The sequence below is a fragment of the Prinia subflava genome, chromosome 15 (assembly GCF_021018805.1).
Source record: "Prinia subflava isolate CZ2003 ecotype Zambia chromosome 15, Cam_Psub_1.2, whole genome shotgun sequence".
NCBI classification, from domain to species: domain Eukaryota; kingdom Metazoa; phylum Chordata; class Aves; order Passeriformes; family Cisticolidae; genus Prinia; species Prinia subflava.
This window is the reverse complement of record NC_086261.1, coordinates 1,300,631-1,323,444: the sequence shown is the minus strand read 5'-3', so window position 1 is coordinate 1,323,444 and position 22,814 is coordinate 1,300,631. Positions and strand designations below refer to the sequence as shown.

At 45.2% G+C, this 22,814-nt stretch overlaps 1 protein-coding gene across 2 annotated transcripts in view; it reads left to right on the top strand.

Moving 5' to 3' along the window:
• Window positions 1–22,814, top strand: part of MAP2K5 (mitogen-activated protein kinase kinase 5) — a 120,010-nt gene that overhangs the window by 590 nt on the left and 96,606 nt on the right. For both annotated transcript variants that reach the window (XM_063412158.1, XM_063412157.1), the window contains exons 2-7: window positions 6,521–6,569; window positions 9,010–9,077; window positions 12,593–12,662; window positions 16,932–16,972; window positions 17,686–17,744; window positions 21,739–21,787. In XM_063412158.1, the coding sequence (XP_063268228.1) occupies window positions 6,521–6,569; window positions 9,010–9,077; window positions 12,593–12,662; window positions 16,932–16,972; window positions 17,686–17,744; window positions 21,739–21,787 (336 nt within the window). The remainder of the gene's footprint in view (window positions 1–6,520; window positions 6,570–9,009; window positions 9,078–12,592; window positions 12,663–16,931; window positions 16,973–17,685; window positions 17,745–21,738; window positions 21,788–22,814) is intronic.

Genomic DNA, 22,814 nt, shown 5'->3' with positions numbered 1-22,814 from the left:
GGAGCGTGGTTATTGCAGGGATTGATCCCGGCCGGTGCTGCCGGAGCCGTGGGTCGGGCTGGAGGGGACCCTTAGAGTCCCCAAATCTGCCTCCAAACAGGCAGGGACACCTCCAGAGCAGGGCATCCCCTCCGCTGCCCTGGGCTGGCAGAAACTGCTTTGGGGAGGGCTGTGCCCTGCTCAGGAAAAGGAACATTCCCTGCTCAGGAAAATAAATATTCCCTGCTCAGGAAAAGGGACATTCCCTGCTCAGGAAAACGAATATTCCCTGCTCAGGAAAATAAATATTCCCTGCTCAGGAAAAGGAGCATTCCCTGCTCAGGAAAAGGGACATTCCCTGCTCAGGAAAATAAATATTCCCTGCTCAGGAAAAGGAGTATTCCCTGCTCAGGAAAATGAATATTCCCTGCTCAGGAAAAGGAACATTCCCTGCTCAGGAAAATAAATATTCCCTGCTCAGGAAAAGGAACATTCCCTGCTCAGGAAAAGCATGGGGCTCTGCCCTGGGGCTCTGCCCTGGGGCTCTGCCCTGGGGCTCGTGGTGGCCTTTCCCTGCCTGCCCAGGGCTCTGTGCTGTCCCCCTGTCCCTCAGCCCCTTCCTGCTGGGATTTTTTTTGTCCACCTGCACACAGGGATGCTCTGCTTGCTCAGAAATAGGAGCGGGTGTTTATCCCATTTCTTCACTGCATCCTTAGGCTAAGGAAAGGCTCAGTGCTGGTTCCTGCAGCCCTCCTCTCCCAGCACACCCAGGGCTCTGTGTGCCCCTGTTCTCTAAAGAAATCCTTCCCATGCCACCCATCATGTGCAGGCTCTGTTTTTGCTTCTGGTGTTAACACTGGAGGGAGATTTTGCAGGTGTTGTAGAAAGGACACGTGGGGGTTTAAGGGGTTGTTTTGGAAAATGTTCAGTGTTGGGCCTGGAGGGTTGCAGAAGGGATGACAGAAATTCCAGCTTTCATTTTCCCAACATTTAGTGTTATCCACGATTTCCTGTAGCAGGAGGAGTGGGAGCAGAGCTTTTGACAGAGCAGGGAGGTTTTTGGGAGGGGCAGTTTCCCCTTGGTGGTCGCACAGCAAACCTGGGGTGCCCCACTCTGCCCTTAAACACAAGTGGAGCAAATGAGGCTGCTTTTCTCCACACCCTGCTTCACATTTTTCACTGTTTTCCCCCCTCAAAGTAAAGTGAAACAACCCCTAGTGCTTGCACTATCCTTTGCTGTTCCAGAATTATTGCAAATTTAGGTTGGTTGTTTAAAATTCAGCAGGGAAGTCGTGGTGAGTGGGTGACAGAGGATCTCGAGCCACGTGGCAGTGAAGCTTCCTGAGAGCTCCCGGCTGGGAGAGAAGTGAAAAATTGAGAGAGGAAGGCAAGCCAGGCAAACTGTGAGCTGGGAACATCTCAGAGCTCGTTGCTTTTCACTGCTGAGGTGGCTTTAAGGATCTACCTGCAAAGGTTTGAAGGATTTACCTCAAAAAAAAAAAAATCTGGGTTGGAGCAGGGACGTGGAGCTGGTGTGGTTTGGGAAAATAAGGATCTGTTGGAGCACAGGGACCATGCCAGGCTCATACCTGGCTGCTTTTGCTGTAAATCAGTTTCTGCCATGCTCGTGTTCAGTAGTGAGAGAATTGGAGAATGATTTGGGTCAGAAGGGACCTTAAATCCCTTCCCACCCCACCCTGGCATCAGGGACAGCTCCCACTGTCCCAGGGGCTCCAGCCTGGCCTGGGACACTGCAGGGGCACCAGGGCTGCTGTGGGCACGCTGTGCCTCAGTTCCTGTCCTGGCACAGCCCTGGTGGTGATGGAAATCCTCAGTTCTCCCCTGGGGCACCGGGGTGTCGTGGTTGTGTTCCAGGAGGGGCCAGCACAGCACTCACCTGTCCTGGATTGGTCAGATAAATGCAGGAATTAAATGAAATAAAGCTCCCAGCCACTCAGGAATGGTGGATCAGAAAAATACAGGAATTAAATAAAGCTCCAAGCCACGCAGGAATGGTGGGTCAGGTAAATACAGGAATTAAATGAAATAAAGCTCCCAGCCACGCAGGAATGGTGGATCAGAAAAATTCAGGAATTAAATGAAATAAAGCTCCATCCCACTCAGGAATGGTGGGTCAGCTAAATACAGGAATTAAGGGAAGTAAAGCTCACAGCCACTCAGGAGTGGTGGGTCAGAAAAATACAGGAATTAAATAAAGCTCCCAGCCACTCAGGAATGGTGGGTCAGCTAAATACAGGAATTAAATGAAATAAAGCTCCATCTCACTCAGGAATGGTGGGTCAGGTAAATACAGGAATTAAATGAAATAAGGCTCCATCCCACTCAGGAATGGTGGGTCAGAAAAATACAGGAATTAAGGGAAGTAAGGCTCCATCCCACTCAGGAATGGTGGGTAGGAATTAAATGGAATAAAACTCGCAGCCACTCAGGAGAGCTGGGCCTGTCACCACGTGGGAGTGGGAGGGCAGGAGTGGGGCTGGCCCTGCTCTGGGGGATTCCTCTCACCTGGCAGCAATTCCAGAGGGCTCAGGAGCTGCAGGAGCAGTTCCAGAGCCTGTGGAGGTGAGTTCCCCATGGAGGTGAATCCCTGCAGAGCAGTGACCCAGGCAGAGCCAGCTGGAGACACAGCAATGAATGCCCAGGGCTTTTCTGAGGCTCTGAAGCACCCAGTGGGGCTGCCTGGGGCTCCATCCCACATCCCACACCCCACTCCCCACACCCCACATCCCACTCGTGCCTGTGTCCCGGGGAGCTTTTGGGAAGTGCTGAATCCCTTTGGGGCCAGCCCAAACCCAGGAGCACAGCCCAGAATTTGCACCCCTGAGCAGTGAATTTGCTGTGCAGGGGCTGTGCTTCCCTCAGGGTGGGTCCCAGGGGCTGCTCTGTGTTGGGAAAGCCCCATAAAATGATCTTTGAGGCCAGTGGGGGTTTATTTTGTACCTTCAGGGGATTTTAAAGCTGATTTTTGTTAATTCTGCCTCCCAGTGAGTGTAGCCTTGCATTTCAGGCTGGTGTGCAGGTTTATCTCCATCCTCATTTTCAGAGCTGTTCTTTGTGGTGTCACTTCAAATAAGTTCTCTGTGCACCAGCTTTGCAGGCCTGTAAGTTACCAGTAAATAGATTTATTTTTAAGGCCCCACTAAATGAATTACAATAAGCTTATTTTTTTTTTCCTCAAGCTGTCTGCATTTCTCCTGTTGCCGGAGTATTTAAGCATTTGGTGTTAATTCTGGGTAACTTCACGTTGTCATAGTGAGATAAAACAAGTTTTGAGTGAAACATGAGAGCTGTGGGTTCAATATTTACGCTGGCATTTAAGCAGAGCTCTCCAATTTTGTGCTCTCTCACTCCTGCTCCTCCAGGGAACAGATCTGATCTCAGAATTCCCTTTGCAGCTGATTTTTCTCCTCGTGTTTTGAGGCTTTTCAATCCTGTCAGATAAAACAGGAGCACTGCAGCCACGCCTCCAAGTGTTTTATTTTATTGTTCATGCTCTCTGTTGTGAGAGCAGAAAATCCCCCTGCACGTGTAATCCTTTGAAATTTGGGATAATCCTTTGAAATTTGGGATAATCCTTTGAAATTTGGGATAATCCTTTAATCCCGGGTCAGCCCGAGGTCTGGGAATGGGCTGGAGCTGCTGCCGGGGCTGGGCTGGGATTCCCCTCCTTCCCCTGCTCCCTGCCGGGCTGGTTTCTCTCAGTTACATTGATTTAATTATTATTAAATTGTTACAGGATTGCTGCCAGTTGGATGAAGTTTTGGTTGCTGCTTTGGTGTTAATTTAGTGCAAGAGTTGGGCTGAATAATTAATTTATTTATTATTACTCCTATTAAAGGAGTCTCAGTATGCAGAAAAAGTTATTCTGAAGGAGTGCAGCAAAATAAGATTTTTTTATCACTATTTCAGTTTTCTCAGAGCTTTGGGAGGTTTGGAGTTTTCCAAGCAGACTTTTGGGGCCATCAGAGCTGCCCCTGGTCCTTTCACACCTTTAAATCCAATTTTTAAACCATTTTTAAATCCATTTCCTAGCAGCATCTGTGTGCCCATAGATGAACCTTTACAAATGGCTTAAATCTAACACAAATAAAGTGTGTTTGCTGAGGAATTTTCAGGGTTTAAATTATTTGATTTAGAAATAATTAGTACTGTTTTCTGTGTAGACAAGACGAATTTCTTACTAGAAATCGTGGCTTTTGAGAGAGGGCTGGTAAACCCTGGGAAATGGAAAAATTTTATCCACATGGAAATATTTTGGGGTTTTTTTTCCTATTTTTGCCTGTACAAATTTACAGTTCCACAATTCCTGCTGCCCATTTCTTGTGTGCGATTAACAGTTTGAATCACATCCCTCGATTTATTTTAAGGAGGCACCACGAGAAAGTTTTATAATTATTTCTTGCTTCAGTTGGCTCCGTGGAAATCTTGTGCTGCTTTCAGAATATTATTAATTGTGTCTCCGTCTCTCAGAATTTTAAAATTTTAGATGAAAGAGGGAAATGGAGAGAGCAGAAGTGCCAGGGATCAGTGGAGCTTTGGGGTGCTGAGCACATCCCGGTGCATGGGCTGCGATAAATCCTCGTGGAATTAATTAATTCCTAATTTAGGGGATGAATTTCTGCTCGCTGGGTGGGACAGGAGGGGCAGAGCCACGCTGGGAGTTTGTGCCGTGCCCTGAGGTGGCTCCTTGGGGATTGGCAGCAGAGGAAAAGCTGGGAAAAAACTGGGAAAAAACTGGGAAAATGGGAAAGGCTGGGAAAAGCTGGGAAAATGGGAAAGGCTGGGAAAAGCTGGGAAAATGGGAAAAGGCTGGGAAAAAACTGGGAAAAGGCTGGGAAAAGGCTGGGAAAAAACTGGGAAAAAACTGGGAAAAAACTGGGAAAATGGGAAGGGCTGGGAAACTGGGAAAAAACTGGGAAAAAACTGGGAAAATGGGAAGGGCTGGGAAACTGGGAAACAACTGGGAAACAACTGGGAAACAACTGGGAAAAAACTGGGAAAATGGGAAGGGCTGGGAAACTGGGAAAAAACTGGGAAAATGGGAAAAGCTGGGAAAAGCTGGGAAAATGGGAAAGGCTGGGAAAAGCTGGGAAAATGGGAAAAAATGGGAAAGGCTGGGAAAAAATGGGAAAGGCTGGGAAAAAACTGGGAAAATGGGAAAGGCTGGGAAAATGGGAAAAACACTTCTCCAGTACCAGCAAAAACATCTGTGTTGGAGCAGGGGTGTGGAAGTGGAGATGTTGGAGTGGTTTGGCTGAAAAATGGGAAAAGCTGAAAAAATGATCACAGCTCTTCTTTGGAATCAGCAAAAAAAGTTTGGGTTGGAGCAGGGACTGGAAGTGGAAATTTTGGTGGGATTTGGCTGAAAAAAAATCAAAGCTTTTCTCTGGTCCCAGCAAGGTTGGGTTGGGGCAGGGAGTGGAACTGGAAATTTTGGGTTGTTTTGGGTGGAAAAATGGTAAAAGCTGAAAAAATTATCAAAGCTCTTCTCTAGTATGAGGGAAAAAAAAAAAAGTCTGGGTTGGAGGAAGGACTGGAAGTGGAAATTTTGGCTGAAAAAATGATAAAAGCTGTTCCTGGATACCAGCAAATAAAAAAGGCTGGGTTGGAGCAGGGATTGGAACTGGAAATTTTGGGTTGTTTTGGCTGGGAAAGTGGTAAAAACTGAAAAAATGATCAAATCTCTTCTCTGGTATCAGCAAAAAAAACCCAAAAAAAACCAAAAACAAACAAACAAACAGAAACAAAAAAAAAAACCACCACCAAAAAAACACCCAACAAAAACAAAAACCCACAAAACCCAAAAAACCTAAACTGGGTTTAGGAGCAGGGATTGGAACTGGAAAATGGAATTTTGGCTGAAAAAACCATCAAAGCTTTTTTCTGGTCCCAGCAAGAAAGGCTGGGTTGGAGCAGGGATTGGAAGTGGAAATTTTGGGTTATTTTGGCTGAAAAAAAGGTAAAAACTCTTCTGTGGTCCTGCCTGGGCTGGGATGTGTGACTGGAAATGTTTCTGTGTTTTGGTGCCCTGGAGCTGCCCCGGGTTTTGTCTCTGCTTCTTTGGGTGCTCCCAGTTAATTCTCCCCCAGTATTGAACAATTCTGAATTTTGGAGAAGTTCAAATCCCAGCTGAGCCTGGCAGAGCCCTCCAAACAGGAGAAAAGAGGTTTTTTTAAAGCAAAAAAAAAATTCATAAAGCTGTTTTTACGAGTGGCTTTGATCAGTTATGTGCCCATTTTTTATAACCCAAGAAAAAAATGGATTTTTTCACCTGCCAGAGCAGGCACCACGGAGCTGTTTGTAATTCTGGGGGAGTTATTTGGGGATAAAAAAGAGTTTTCCTGGAGGTCACGTGGAGGGGGAGGAGAAAAACATCGAGATTGGTGCAGATTTGTGAGAGCCCTAAAAACTTTCTCATTTTTGGGGCAGTGGGGAGGGATTGAAGGGATTTAATGCAAATCAGGCTTTCCCTATTTGATGTTTAACTAAATTTTAATTTAATTTTTCCTTCCATTTTTAGGATGTCATTGGTCAAGTTTTGCCAGATGCAACGACCACAGCATTTGAGTGTGAGTGTGATTTTTATCAACCAATTCCTTTGCCACATTGCTGGGCTTTAAATTTAACAAAATAAATAATATTTCTGTTGTTATTTTTATGTTGTTCTTGCTATATCGTTATTATATTTATTATTTCCAAAGAAATCATATTCATTAGATGTCACAGTTAAATATTTATGCATTAATGCAACTTTAATAATGGCACCAAATCAAGCAATATTTTATTATTTAATCACATCTGAAATATTTCCACCAAGTAGCTTTAATTACCAGCCTGACCTTAGCGTGCTCTTGCTCCTCAGTGCAATTTTATTGCTCAAATTAAATGAAAAGTATAAACTACCTGTAGGTCTGGGCTTGAAATTGTAATCCTGCGATCCTCCCAGCAAGTCTTACACTAATATCTGCTCTTTAAACCTGTTTATTTTGATTTTTGAGGGGGTTCCTGGGGGATTGTCCTGTCTGGAGGGCCCAGGGGATAAAATACTGCAAAAGTGGAGTTTTCTTCCAAATGGAGGAGGCTCCTGCTGTTGTCTTTTAATTTTTGTGACTTTTTTTTCTCTGTTTCCTTTGTTTTATTCTCATTTTTATCAGCATTTCTCCCCTTTTTAGAGCTTTGTGCCCCTTTCTATCTGCAGATAACCAAAGGAAATGTTGATTTATTGCCCTTCAGGTGCTATTAATGCTCTTTTTCTCTTCATGTGTTCTGTTTTCCTCTCCTAAAACGCCACAAGAACAGAGAGGTTTTATTTCTGCACCTCAGCATTTTCCCTGCCTGCTTTTTAACAAGCAAAGCCAAGCTCCAGAACCTGCCACTTATTTTTCTTTATATTTTTTCTTTATATTTTTTCTTTATATTTTTTCTTTATATTTTTTCTTTATATTTTTTCTTTATATTTTTTCTTTATATTTTTTCTTTATATATTTTTCTTTATATATTTTTCTTTATATATTTTTCTTTATATATTTTTCTTTATATATTTTTCTTTATATATTTTTCTTTATATTTTTCTTTATATTTTTTCTTTATATATTTTTCTTTATATATTTTTCTTTATATATTTTTCTTTATATATTTTTCTTTATATATTTTTCTTTATATATTTTTCTTTATTTTGCTTTTCCAAATTCTCATTCTGGGACTCTGAATGACTAGAAATTAAAAAAAAAATAATCTACAGTGAGATTTCGGATGAATTTCAGTGAAATTGCCCAGGTTTAACAGAATTTGGGAGAAATTAAACACTTTTGGCAGCGTGGCCCTTCCATTTGTCAGCAGAACAATTTGGGGAGGGGTCAGGGAGGGAATTCCAGTTTGGGGAGGGATCACAGAGGGAATTCCAGTTTGGGGAAGGAATCAGGATGGGAATTCCAGTTTGGGGAAGGGAACAGAGTGGGAATTCCAGCTTGGAGAAATGATCAGGGATGGAATTCCAGCATGGGGAAGGGAACAGGGTGGGAATTCCAGTTTGGGGAGGGATCACAGAGGGAATTCCAGCTTTGGGGAAATGATCAGGGATGGAATTCCAGTTTGGGGAAGGGAACAGGGTGGAAATTCCAGCTTGGAGAAGGGAACAGGGAGGGAATTTCAGCATTGGGAAGGGAACAGGGAGAGAATTTCACTTTGGTGAACAGGGAGGGAATTCCAGCTTTGGGAGAGGGATCACAGAGGGAATTCCAGCATTGGGGAGGGATCACAGAGGGAATTCCAGCTTTGGGAAGGGATCGGGATGGGAATTCCAGCATTGGGAAGGGCTCAGGGATGGAATTTCAGCATTGGGAAGGGAACAGGGAGAGAATTTCACTTTGGTGAACAGGGATGGAATTCCAGCTTTGGGAAAAGGATCAGGGTGGGAATTCCAGCATTGGGAAGGAATCAGGATGGGAATTCCAGCTTGGGGAAATGATCAGGGATGGAATTCCAGCATTGGGAAGGGGTCAGGATGGGAATTCCAGCATTGGGAAGGGCTCAGGGATGGGAATTCCAGCATTGGGAAGGGATCAGGGTGGGAATTCCAGCTTTGGGGAGGGGTCAGGATGGGAATTCCAGCTTTGGGGAGGGATCACAGAGGGAATTCCAGCATTGGGAAGGGCTCAGGGATGGAATTCCAGCATTGGGAAGGGCTCAGGGATGGAATTCCAGCTTGGGGAAGTGCTCAGGGATGGAATTCCAGCTTGGAAAAGGGATCAGGATGGGAATTCCATCTTGGGGAAGGTCTCAGCTCCAGGAGAGGTCCTGGCAGTGACAGAACTGCTGGGAGTGAAGTTCTTGGTGCCCCTTTCAGACAGAAGTCACCGTTTTTGTTAATTAATAATTGGGGCCATTATACAGGATTATTTCAGGGTCCCTGTGCAGCTGTTCTGTTTGAGCTCCTTCCCTTTCTTTGCTCTGAGGTCCAGGTAAAACCCAGCCTGGTAAATTGTCCCTGTCCTTGCCTTCCTCTGGCAGACGAGGATGAGGACGGGGACCGGATCACGGTCAGGAGCGATGAGGAGATGAAGGCCATGCTGTCCTACGTGAGTACAACAAATCTGAATTTTTCCCCCAAGGTTTATCCATTTTTCTTGGTGTTTTTTGCCTGTTCTGAGGTGTTCAGCTGGGCAGCACCCCCGTGTTAAATCCAAATTTGGATTTTCCTGGGGGAAATGGAGGTGCTTCACACGAGATACAGGGACACACTCCCAAAAAGCAAAAAAAAGAGCCTTGTTCACTTACTGATCATATCATAAACATTAAGAATAATGCATCTTAATGACTTTTGCATTAGGTATAGTGCAGGCTAAATGGACTATCAATTTCTTGTATTTTTTATGCAGTACTTAAAGTAACGGCTCATTAAAAATGAACCCCTGGGCTCTAAAAATTTTTCAAAATCTACTTTCATCTGGAGACTGCTTCACCCCTCCTGACGGAGGAGTTTCATTGTAGCTGCAGGCTCAATATTCATGGAGGATTTAAAGATGTATTTGGTGTTTTTCGAGGGGAGATAGATGTGGCTGTGTGTGCCTTTGTGGAGGTAGGGGGGTGTAAAATCTGCCTGATCCCCAGAAATATCAATCTCCTGCAGGAGGGAGGGGTGCAGTTACTGATGGGAACAGAATCATTTGAATAGACTGGAAAAAAAATCATTTAACTCCTCTTTTCAAAGGAAATTGATGAGCAAGAGGGTAAAAAATGGGGATTTTCTCTCTGAGCCAGGATGATATAAATGCCTATAAATGATCTTGGGGCCTGTCAGAGCCCAGCCCTGCTTGGGACCACCCAAAGGTGCTCTAGGTGGGATTTCAGGGGGTCCCAGCGTGGTTTGGGTGGGATTTCAGGCAGTCCCAGGGTGGTTTGGGTGGGATTTCAGAGGATCCCAAAGTGGTTGGGGTGGGATTTCAGAGGATCTCAGATTTCAGGGGGTCCCAGAGTGGTTTGGGTGGGATTTCAGGGGGTCCCAGCGTGGTTTGGGTGGGGAGGAACCTTCAATCCCACCCAGTGCCACCCCTGCCATGCAGGGACACCTCCCACTGTCCCCCTTTTCCCAGCCTGGCCTTGGACATCCCAGGGATGGAGCAGCCACAGCTCCTCTGGAATTCCAGCCCAGCCTCCCAGCCAGGAATTCCTGCCCAATATCCCATTTAAATCTCCCTTTCCCACTCTGAAGCCATTCCCTGTGTCCTGTCCCTTGTCCCCAGCCCCTCTCCAGCTCTCCTGGACCCGCTTTAGGTCCTGGAAGGGTCCCTGAGGATTCCCTGGGTCCTTCCCCTCTCCAGGTGAGCACTCCCAGCCCTCAGAGCATCCCCAGGGTCCTGTTGGGGTTTGCTGTTCTCTTCCAGCCCTTTTAGTGTCCAGCAGATCCTCCCCCACCAGAATTCCTGGTGTTTCTCCGTTCCCCTCATGAAATCCCAGCTTTTTTTTTTGCTTTTAAAGTGGAAAACTTTGAATTTCCCTGGCGCAGCCTCCAGATTAATCATGCCTTGGGAAGGTCATTTTTTTTGCCATGCTTCCAAGCTCACTGTTCAAGTTTCAGTACATTAGAGTTCTGATTGCTCAACTCTCTGCCTTCCCTTCAAAATTATGGGATGGCTGTAAATGACTTCTTTCTGCTCCAGCAGCTTTTCTTCTCTGAAAAAATTTTCTCTTCAGTTTCAAACTAGTTTTTTATTTGAGGGTTGCACTGATGGTTTAACTTCCTCACATTCTATGGGCGTCGGGTTTTTTTGGGGGATGTGTTTACGAGGAAACAAATGTTCTGAGCCTAGAAAATGAACTTGTTTGATAATGGGGAAGAAAAATACTCATTTGCAGGCCTGCAACAAGTATTTGGAGGGTTGGCCAGCTGGGAAAGTACTTCAGGGAATTCTGATGTGGTGCAGGTGTTGTCTAAAATGTAAATAAAGTGGATTTTTTTTCACTTTAAGGAGAAAAGAAATAATTCCCTGAGATTAGACTTTGGAACCTATTTTAACTGGGATGATATTTTCATATGCCTGACCTTACCTTTAGGTTCTTGGCTTTATGAATTTGACCAGAAGTTAATTCAGGCCTGGAATCCCTTCAGATTGTGTGAAAATGCTTTGAATTAGGCCGGGTTTGGGGGTGGTCAGTGGGATTTTTTCAGTGTTGGGCCCTGCAGTTAATTAAGGACAGCCACGGAGCAGCTCTGGAGCTGTTGCCTTGTATCTGTCTAAAAAGGCAGTAATTTTTTTGACAGCCACTGATTGGAAAGTTGCTTGCAGCTCTCTGAAAGCAAGGGCTACACGCTCTGGATCAATAAGTGGCAAATTTCCCATTAAAAAGAATACCTGAACAATGTTCCAAATAGCCACTGGCATCTTAATTTTCCATGGAAACCTCCAGCGCTGGCGTGTGGAGGACAAGTCATTTTCAGACAATTTTTCCAGACTACTTGTTAACAGTTATTGCTGTCCCAAAAGGTTGACAGCTTACATGATTGATATTTCATTTACTTGTCATCACTGCTGAGGGATGGGGAGGGTTTCCCTCCCTCCCTCCCTCTCTCCCCCTCTGTGGTGTTTTTTGGTGGGTTTTGTTTGAGTTCATTATTCCAGGGAGTGATCAGAAATGTTTCTGATTGTGTGCAGAGGTGTCTGCAGGTCCTGGAATTCCTGTGGTAAAATGGGAATTCCAAAGCTGAAGGCTCAAACACAACTTGCATTGTCCCAGGCTGCTCCCAGCCCCGGTGTCCAACCTTGGCCAAGATCAGGGGCAGCCACAGCTGCTCTGGAATTCCAGCCCAGCCTCCCAGGCAGGAATTCCTGCCCAATATCCCATCTAAATCTCCCTTTTCCCGCTGTGGAGCCATTCCCTGTGTCCTGTCCCTTGTCCCCAGCCCCTCTCCAGCTCTCCTGGAGCCCCTTCAGGCCCTGGCAGGGGCTCTGAGCTCTCCCTGGATCCTTCTCCTCTCCAGGTGAGCATTCCCAGCTCTCCAGCCCTCCATGGCCCAAGCATCCTCCTGGGTTTTGGTGTTCTCAGCTCCTCTCCCAGCCCTTTTTGCCCGTTCTGAGCCTTTTTTAACCATTACCCATCCCCTGGGTGCCTGCAGCAGCTCCTGGGCAGTTCAGTGGCTCAGGATGGCTGCGGTGACTCTCGGGGAGCACAGCCTGGGGATCCCTCTCACCTGATCCCTCACCTGCCCACAATTCCAGATCCCTTTGGGATTCCCTTGGAATTCTCCTGGCTGCACAATCCTGGGCTGTCTTTGGGGTGTATTTGCATCAGTTTGTGTCTGTGTTTGCTTGTCCTGCCTCCTCCAGCTGTGGCAGCTGCTGCACTTGCTGCAAATATTCCACTTCCTCCAAATATTCCATTTCCTCACCTGCTCCAGGAGAACCTGGAGCTCCTTTAAATTCCTCTGCCCCCTTTTTGTGGGAACACTGCAGATGCAAAGGAACCCTCTGAAGGTTCATCTGTGCCGTGGTAATCAGGAAAAAAATCAGAATACACTGAATTGAGCCACCCATGGGTGCTGTCACCACTCCTGCATTCCTGAGCTTTACTTTATTTTTCCTTGCTTTTTTTGCAGTATTACTCCACTGTGATGGAGCAGCAGGTGAATGGACAGCTGATAGAGCCTCTGCAGATCTACCCACGAGGTAACGCTGGGCTAATCCCCACAGGGCTGGGGTGAAACTGCTCCCTGCCACGTCTGGGGAGGTTTAAATGCAGAGCATCGTGTTTGCCTCTTCATTTGGAGAGGAGGGTTCCTTATGGTGGGGAGCGTGGAGAAAAGTGCATTTATTGCATAGAAAGCAGCTAATTTCCTGGAGTAAATTAGACTAACGAGGTTTGCAGAGTACATATTTAAGTACATTTAAAAAACTCGTTGGTGATGGCTCTGCCTGGGTTCCAAGCTGAGCAGATGAATAACTGAAGTCTTGGGTATTTATGAAAATTGGGCTTTTAAAAGCTGTTTTAATAGCAGGATTCAGCCTGCCAGGCTGGGGAGTGCCACTGTCACCCTGTGGGACGTGTCTGGCACAGCAGCTCCTGCCAGGACACGTTTTTGTCTGAGGTTTGGGTTCTTGGTGCTATCCAAATATTCACAATATTCACTCTAATAATCCTCCTGAACAGGGAGAGAAATAATCAATTCTGTGGACTGAGGCAATTAAAAAATAGGTCATCTCCAACCTGAAAAAAATCCACAGGCAGCTGGGGAGGGTTTTTGGGAATGCTCTCCCTGCACTCAAATGATGATTTAAAAAAAAAGCCTGGTGCATTACATAATTCATTCAGATCTCAGTAGCCAGGCTCTGCATCTCTGCCTCTTAATTGATGGAACAGAGAAGGTTTAAATTCTCCAAGTAAATCTCCCAGCAATAAATTAATTGAAATAATTAAAAATTAAACTGGCTTAACTGATATTACACAAATAATCATACTGTGAGGCTCCCAATTAAACATTCCACACTTCCATTACTTACAACTCTCTCAAGTTTGGATTGGGCAATTAAGCAGGAGCCTCCTCCAGCATGAGGTGACGAGGTCTCCAAAGGAGTTTCCTGGAAGTTCCTGTGGAAAAGGGGCAGGAATTGAAGGGGATGTGGATGTGGGGTTTGTCTGGCAGGCTCTGAGTGAGAGGGGACTCCCAGATGTTGGAGCTGTGACCTCCTCAGGGCAGGGCAAGGACAGGGGAAGGGGCTCCTGCCTCTTCCCAGGCATGGAACATGGAATCCTGGAATGGTGTGGGTGGGAAGGACCTTAAATCCCTTTTCCCCCTTTTCCTCCCCCTTTTCCCAGTTGCTCCCAGCCCTGTCCATCCTGGTCTTGGACACTTCCAGGGATCCAGGGGCAGCCACAGCTGCTCTGGGAATTCCAGCTCAGCCCCTCCTCACCCTCTCAGCCAGAATTCCCTCCCAAAATCCCATCCAAATCTCCTGTTTCCCACTCTGAAGCCATTCCCTGTGTCCTGTCCCTCCATCCCTTGTCCCCAGTCCCTCTGCAGCTCTCCTGGAGCCCCTCTGAGCCCTGGGAGTGCTCTGAGCTGGCAGGAGCTGCTCAGCCTGACCCCCCCTGGGCTTTCCAGGGACTTTCTGAGGTTTTCCATCCTCTCTTTGGCTCATTCCTGAAGATGCAGCTGTGGGAATTCCTGTTCCTGCTGCTCTCTCCTTTTCCTGTTAGCTCTGAATCCCAGTTAACTCCTCTGCCTGGGCACCCTCGGAGTTGTCTCAGTTTCAATCCCCCCCAGTCACCTCCAGATTCTCACCCCTGCCTCAGCTCTGCCTTTCCTCCTTCCCCTCCCTCCACATTCCTCAGTTTTTGTTTCTTCCCAAAACCTTCCCAAACCACCTCCTTAAACCTCCTTTTTTTCCCAGGTTAGAGCATTAAAACCTCCCCGAACCCACCCCTGAGCTCTGCAGCTCCTCTGAAATACTGAACAAAATCTGCTTTTCTGCTCTTTTTTTTTTTCCTTCTTTCCTGCTCCTTTTTTTTTTTTTCCTTTTCCTTCCCTGTCTTCTTGTCCTGCCTCTCTAATGAACATCCCAAATTTTGGCAGCACCAGCACTTTTCTCCCGTGCCCTTTTGTGGCTCTCCACGTTCCCCACTTGAAAAGCCCTCTCAGCACCTGCAGCTTTCCTGCCTCTCATTTCCACTTCTTCCTTTTTAAGAGATTTCTTTGCAAGTCCTTTGAATTCTTTTCCCTTTCTGCCACTCTAACTTCTGAGGAAGGCTCAGTTCCTGCCTCCAGTCAGCTCCCAAAATCTCCTATCTTCCATAAAAATCCTGTCAGGGGTAAATTTCTGTGTGCCAACCTGTGTTAGCTGGGTTGGCTTTATTTATTTCATATTAAAAATATCTTTAAAGGGGAAAAATTAGTATTTTCTCTTTTTTTAAATAGGTTTATTATTGCTGTTTAGGCAGTAAGAGCCAGAGGTGGGGTTTATATTAAAAATAAGCATCTCTATGTGATGTACATATAAAAAATGTGTACACACATATATCTGTATGTATTTTTATATATGTCTACATATCTTAATATATATCTGTATATATCTATTTATAGATCTACATATATTTATAGATATCTATATTGATAGATCTACATATATTTTATATATATACACACATATTTTTATATATCTGCATATATTTATATCTGTATTGATATATAGGTGATTTAATATATATATTTATATAGAGATATTTTAATATATATTTATATATACATACAGAGAAATTTTAATATATATTTATATAGAGATATTTTAATATATTTGTATATTTTTATATATTTATACAGAGATATTTTAATATCTATTTATATATTTATATATAGATGTTTAATATATGTTTATATGTATTTATAGATATTTCTTTATCTCTGTCTTCTACCTGTGCTATTTATGTCCTATTTGTGGAAATCAAGGTGAACATGTTGCTCAAACACCCACCATAAAAATCACTATTGATTCAATATCTCATTCAAAATGTCAATTTTAATCTGTTGGAAAACCAGAATGGGCTTTATACGTATTTATAATTTATACTTTTGAGTTGTTTTCTTTTCCCACCCCTGGTCTCACGGTGTTTTTCCCTCTTTAGATGCACGTGGTAATTTTTGATGTTGTTAGAAGGCTCGTGGCCCTCAGTGCTGTGTTTAATATCCATCACCTGTGTCCTTCTGCCTAATAAATGGTTCTGCTTGCTGCTGTCAAAAACAGGAGCGAGACACGTGAGCACAGAGAGGGAGGAAAAAATCAGATTTCTGCCATCCATCAGCAGTGACAGCCCCTTTAACAGCGGCTGTGGGGTGGGAACTGCCTGGACTCGGGGCCTTGGGGCTGCCACTGCCCAAAAAAACTCCCAAAAGCTCCTCCCTGAGTGCAGAGCTGGGAATGTTCACCTGGAGAACCTCAGGAGAAAGCTCCCCCTGCAGCAGCCCATCCCTCTGAACCCAGGCGCCACCGGAAAGTGCCACGTGTGCATCTCTGTCCCCAAAAAGTGCCTTTTTTGGTGGCATTTATGCAGTATTTACCTTTCGTTTATTCAGTATTTACCTTTTGTTTATTCAGTATTTACCTTTTATTTATTCAGTATTTACCAGAGAAGCTCACTCCTGTTGCCTCTGCCACGTTTCCCCCACTGATTATTTTTCCCCACTGATTATTTTTCCCCCCGATTATTTTCCCCTCCCCAATTATTATTTCCCCCCCAATTAATTCCCCCCAATTAATTCCCCCCGACTATTCCCCCCCCATTATTTCAATTATTCCCCCCCATTATTTCAATTATTCCCCCCCCATTATTTCAATTATTCCCCCCCATTATTTCAATTTTCCCCCCCATTATTTCAATTTTCCCCCCATTTATTTAAATTATTTCCCCCCCCATTATATTCCCCCCCAATTTTTTCCCCCCATTTTTCCCCCTGCAATTTCCCCCCCACACACATTTTCCCCCAAGTTTTTCCCCATTTCACCCAAAGCCCCTCTGCCAAAATGACCAATTCTGACGTGTGGCATCCAATCCCCTGAAAATCCAAATATTGGGTTGCAAACATGGCTGTGAAATTCCAGGGAAAAACCCCCAGCCGTGTGAAAACACCGACACAAGGTTGGAATTTGAATTACCAAAAGAATCCCATCGTTTGAGGCAGCGGTTCTCTCGGCTGTGATGTGTTTTAAGCAGAAATTAGAATTTATATTACACGGTGTCAGAAAGCTCTTAGCATTTATAAATGCTCACTCCTGCAAGTTAAAAATCCTGGGCCGTAATTCCCACTCTGGGTCTCGCCAGGCACTTTTCAATCATTTCTCTCTGCTAATTTTGGTGTCACCCTCATTTCTTTTGAAAAGATTCATTTTGAGCAAATTTGTAAATGGCCCTGATGTGTTCTACAATTTAGTCAATTACTGTTTCAGCCTGCAAACCTCCTGGGAAACGGAACATACATGGCCTCAAGGTACGAATTTCAATAATTGTTTCAGGAAACTTAGATGGATTTGTAATGCTGTGTTCCACTTATTGAAATGTCAAATAAAACTGCACTTTCTTGAGCTCTGACAAGCAGATTTTTTTTTTTAATTCGGATTTTCTTTTTTTTTTTTTTTGGTGAGGGTGGGAGAAGGACGCATCTGCAAACTGCTGGCTGTGATATCTATATTTATATGTATATAGCTTTATTAAAAACGGGTTTGTTTTTTTGTTTTTAACCTCTGCTAATCGTGTTCTTAAATTTTACTAGTTCATTTATCAACTGCTGCCTGCCACGACTTCAAAGCTTCCAAACCCCCACCTCACTCCTGTGATTCCAGCAGCTCATCCGAGTGTGGGAGGCACCACAGCAGAATTATTGCAGAGTTTTGATTCCTTGTTGCTCCTGTAATCACACAGGGAAGGCTATAAACGCATTAAGTGAATTTTTTTGAGTGTTTAAAAGGAGAGCAAATTATGAATTCACCACCTTTTGAATTCACCACCCTTTTTCTGTAGCGCGCCGCCTCGGCCGCGAGCGCGGGGCCTGCTAACCTACATACAGCCCTCAACCATCAGCGTGCCTAGCAACCAGCTAATTAACCTTCCTAACGAAATGAGAAATGCGTGGCAAATTACAGGTTAATTAGCACGGTGTCCTCTGAAAGGCAGCTCTGATCGGGCTCCTCTCGCTGCCCTCAGGTGAACACGCGCGCCAACAGCGGCGCCTCGGCCGCCTCCGAGGCCCTCCCCAGCAATAGGTAAGAGCCCAGCTCCTCCTGCTTTTCCTGCCTTTTTCCCCTTTATTTCCTCGTTTTTAATCCAAAATGTGGCCCTGTGTGGGGCTGGGTTTGGGAAGAGCCGGGGGTGGAGGGGATTTTCCAGCAGGAGGGAATGGGTGGATGGCGCCGGGCAGGGGCTGCTGAGGCAGCCTCACGTGTTTGTGGTGGGAGAAATGAGGGATTGTCGGGAATTCAGGGGAAAAATGAGGATTTGGGGGGGTTTTAAGAAGAAATAAGGGTTTGCTCTGGAGAAATGAGGGATTGTCGGGAATTCCAGGGGAAAAATGAGGATTTGGGGGGGGTTTAAGAAGAAATAAGGGTTTGCTCTGGAGAAATGAGGAACTGATGGGAATTTCAGGAAGAAATAAGGGTTTACTTGGGATTTCAGGAAGAAATTAGGGTTTGCTCTGGAGAAATGAGGGATTGTCGGGAATTCCAGGGGAAAAATGAGGATTTGGGGGGGTTTGGGAGGAAATAAGGGTTTCCTTGGGATTCCAGCAATAAATAAGCATTTGCTGCTGGAGAAATGAGGGTTTGGTGGGTGTTTTAAGAAGAAATTAGGGTTTACTCTGGAGAAAGAAGGGTTTGGTGGGTGTTTTAATAAGAAATAAGGGTTTGCTCTGGAGAAATGAGGGATTGATGGGAATTTCAGGAAGAAATAAGGGTTTACTTGGGATTCCAGAAGAAATTAGGGTTTGATAGGTGTTGCAGGAGGAAATGAGGGTTTGCTGCTGGAGAAATGAGGGATTGGTGTGAATTCCAGGGAAAAAATGAGGGTTTGGTGGTTTTTTATGAGGAAATAAGCATTTGTTGCTGGATGTTTCAGGAGGAAATAAAAGATCTGCTGCTGGAGAAAGAAGGGTTTGCTGGGTATTTCAGGAAGAAATTAGGGTTTGCTCTGGAGAAAGAAGCGTTTGCTAAGGATTTCAGGGAGAAATTGGTATTTCAAGAGGAAATAAGGGTTTACTTGGGATTCCAGGAAGAAATAAGGGTTTGCTGCTGGAGAAATGAGGATTTGCTGGGTGTTTCAGGAGGAAATCAGGGTTTGCTGGGTGTTTCAGGAGGAAATCAGGGTTTGCTGGGTGTTTCAGGAGGAAATCAGGATTTTCTGGGTGTTTCAGGAGGAAATGAGGATTTGCTGGGTGTTCCAGGAGGAAATCAGGGTTTGCTGGGTGTTTCAGGAAGAAATCAGGGTTTGCTGGGTGTTTCAGGAGGAAATCAGGATTTGCTGGGTGTTTCAGGAGGAAATCAGGGTTTGCTGGGTGTTTCAGGAGGAAATGAGGATTTGCTGGGTGTTTCAGGAGGAAATCGGGGTTTGTTGGGTGTTTCAGGAGGAAATGAGGATTTGCTGGGTGTTTCAGGAGGAAATCGGGGTTTGTTGGGTGTTTCAGGAGGAAATGAGGATTTGCTGGGTGTTTCAGGAGGAAATGAGGATTTGCTGGGTGTTTCAGGAGGAAATGAGGATTTGCTGGGTGTTTCAGGAGGAAATCAGGGTTTGCTGGGTGTTTCAGGAGGAAATGAGGATTTGCTGGGTGTTTCAGGAGGAAATCAGGGTTTGCTGGCTGTTTCAGGAGGAAATGAGGATTTGCTGGGTGTTTCAGGAGGAAATGAGGATTTGCTGGGTGTTTCAGGAGGAAATGAGGATTTGCTGGCTGTTTCAGGTGGCTCTGTCCTTCACAAGCACTCAGATGCAATTTGATCCCGTGCCAGGGTCTGTGTGTTCAGGTCTTCATTGCTTGTTCACCCCAGGATTCTTTGATTTGAAAGTTTGATGCCCCCCATTCATAGGTTTGTAACAATAAATAGCCTAAATAACAAACTTCTGTAGGTTTATTAGTGTGAGGGAGGATTTTTTTGAAGATTTTTTTAGCTTAGGTGTTTGTTTCCTACAGTTCCAGCAAAGTTTTGGAGTCCATCCCCCTTATCTTGCTCTTTGCATTCCAGCCCTAATTTGAAAACTCACATCAATGTTTTAAAATGCAAGAAAACGAATTCTCTTTTGTTTTCTTGGAGCTTTGTTTTTCAAATGCTGGAGGATACACTCCTTTTTATTACATGAATTGTTACAGGAAGTCATAATACTCCATAGTGATGGTAAAAACCTACAAAAAACCCATTTCTGTATTCTTAAAAAGAAATAAGGAGGGTCTGGCTCCATCTTCTTCCTACAAGAGCGTGTCTGAACCATGGGAATAGAAATCTCTGGGGGCTCCTTTCAACCTCAATTATTCTAATAAGCACATAATATTCCATTTATCCGTGCATCAACATCCTGTTCCCTCTCCTCTCCGAGAAAAGGAAAGAAAAATGAAATGTTGTAAAGATTAAAAAGGTGAATTGCCAGAGATCAATGTGATCAGAGAGAGGTGCTTTGGGCACGTTTTTAATGTGAATTTTGGGGGCACAGTCCCACAAATCCCATTTTCACTCTGGGGGGGCTAGGGGAAATTCCAGCCTCACCCAGCAGCAGCATTGGAGGTTTTCCCCCACTGGAAAACCCTGTCCAAAGACCACTAAACCCAGTTTGCTGCTGCCTTTGGTGGCTCTGTAATTGTGGAGAACAAAAAAAAAAAAACCCCAAAAAGCCCCATCCTGGCAAAGTTTGCCCCATCCTTCGGGGAAGGTTTGATCCAATCCAAAACTCTTAAGAAGAGAAAATAAATCTGAATATCTTTGTGCTCTGCAGCCCCCCCATCTGAGCTAAATAAAGCTGATTTTTCTGTCACTGCTGCGTGCTTGGCTTTCAGTACTCCCTGTACTTTGAGCTTGTTCTTCAAGTGCATTGCAAATGAAGCTTCTAGAAGATTCTTGTCACCTTATCTGGTGGTTAATTGCCATTCCTTTTCCGAAACCTTCTGCACCGGGAGTTTTGTTTTTGAAGTAATTGAAAGTCTCTCTTTGTTTCATGTTCACAAATTGTTAGTCATGAAAGATGACAAGATCAACTTATGTTTCCTTGGAAAACTTAATTTTTCTTTAAAGCAGTCGTGGGAACAAGAGGCCTATTAAAGAACAAAGCCACCAAATATGAAATCTGTGTTTTCACTGTTCCTGTTAATAATGATCTGTGATCAAGACACGTGCACAGGCCTTTCAAGAATATATTATTTTGTACTTTTTTTTTTTTTTAAACCTCAGTAATAAGAGCAGAATGTCCCTTTGAGATAAAGTTTTTGCAGATGTTGCTGCCCAGGTAGTTTGTTGTGTAGAAGCTCCAAGGAACGGTGTTTGTCAGGAAAGGAGGGGAAAACAGGATTTTGTGAGTTTTTGAAGGAGTTTGGAGGGATTAAAGGTGTCAGCCTTTAACTCACCAAGCTGAGAATTGGAGTTTGGTGAAGTTCTCTAAGAGGAAATGGATGTGAGTTTTGTTGTATTGATTTGGGAGTAGATTCTCCTGGAAAAGCTCAGGGGTGCAGCAGACTGAGCTGGAATGGGTTCACATGGAGAGGCATGTCCTGGGATTCCCACATCAGGAATTGTGCTCTGCTCCCTCTGCTCCACCTCGGGAGGTGCTGGGGCAGCACAGCCTGGAGCTGGCATCCACAGGAATTCCTGAGGAATGATTATTCCTGAGGAATAATGCCCTGGGGAGCTCCCAAACCAGATATGGCACATGAAAAGTGGATGTGAACCACATTTTCCTGTTATTTTCTGAAACACCCAGCATGAGAGAGCACCTTTTTTTTTTAAATTTTCCCTCTTAGAGCTGGTGAACAATAGGTTGTGCCTCAGCAGGTTGTACAGTCAGGCATCTAAACCAGCTGTAGGGTGGAAAATACATTGATTTTTCCTCAGCTCTTCATTGCTGCTGCCTGCAGCTTGGCAGTGCAGCCTGATCTCACCTCACCTTCCCCCCTTCAGGTTCCATCTGCTCAGAATGTGCAACCACCCCACTCCCCTCGTTCCTCTCTTTGTCTGAGGGGGTGAACCAGCCCAGAATGGTTGATTTATAGTTGGTTTGTTTCTTTTGCAGCCTGAAGAAGTCCTCAGCAGAGCTGAAGAAGATCCTTGCCAATGGCCAGGTGGGTGCTTTGGCTCCGGGCACCCCTGGGTGGTGCAGAGCAGCTCAGAGCTCTTTTAGCTCTGATGTGCCCTTTTAACCCAGAATTTGGGGGTGGGGAACCTTCAGGACGAGTTCTGGGTCTCGATTTTGCTTTAATTGGCAATTTCCCAAAACGTGCTGATCATGTTTGGCTGCAGGTGGACAGAGGCTCTGAGCTGCTGCTGCTGCTGTGGTTCCAGGGGGGAAAGTGAATCAGTTCTGAGTATCTGAGCTGCTCCCTTGTAGGGCTTTGGTGGGTTCAGGGCTGAAATAAGGGTTTAGGGTGGGTTGGGAGATGCTGAAATACGGAGCAGGTCCTTGCAGGGAAGTGCCCGGTGCTCTTTGGGTCACTGCAGACCCGTGGGCTGGTTTGGGCTGGGAGGATCTGGGAGCCCAGACTGGGAATCCTCTTGTTCTGAATTCTGTGCCTGGGCAGGGACCCCGAATTTCCCTGTGCCAGGGGGCTCCAAGCCCTGTCCTTGGGCATCTCCAGGGATGGGGAATCCTGAATTTCCCTGTCCCCGAATTGCCCTGTCCTTGGGCACCTCCAGGGATGGGGAATCCCGAATTTCCCTGTCCCAGGGGGCTCCAAGCCCCGTCCTTGGGCACCTCCAGGGATGGGGAATCCCGAATTTCCCTGTGCCAGGGGGCTCCAAGCCCTGTCCTTGGACACCTCCAGGGATGGTTTAATCCTGAATTTCCCTGTGCCAGGGCCTCCCCACCCTGCCAGGGAACAATTCCTTCCTAATCCCCAACCCAACCCTGCCCTCCTTCACCTTCAGGCCACTCTGCCCCTCTGTGTGGCGCTAAATTAACATTTAGCCTTGATTTTAAACATCTTTTCCAACCTAAACAATTATTCCATGACTCTGTGTTGTAAATCCTTCAAAAATAAGGCAAAAAATCCAACTAACCAAGCAAAAAAACCCCTAAAATGGTAGAACAGCACCTTGTTCTCCTTTTGCTCCAGGCACTCACCCCCTGGCACCCAAAACTGAAATTTTAAT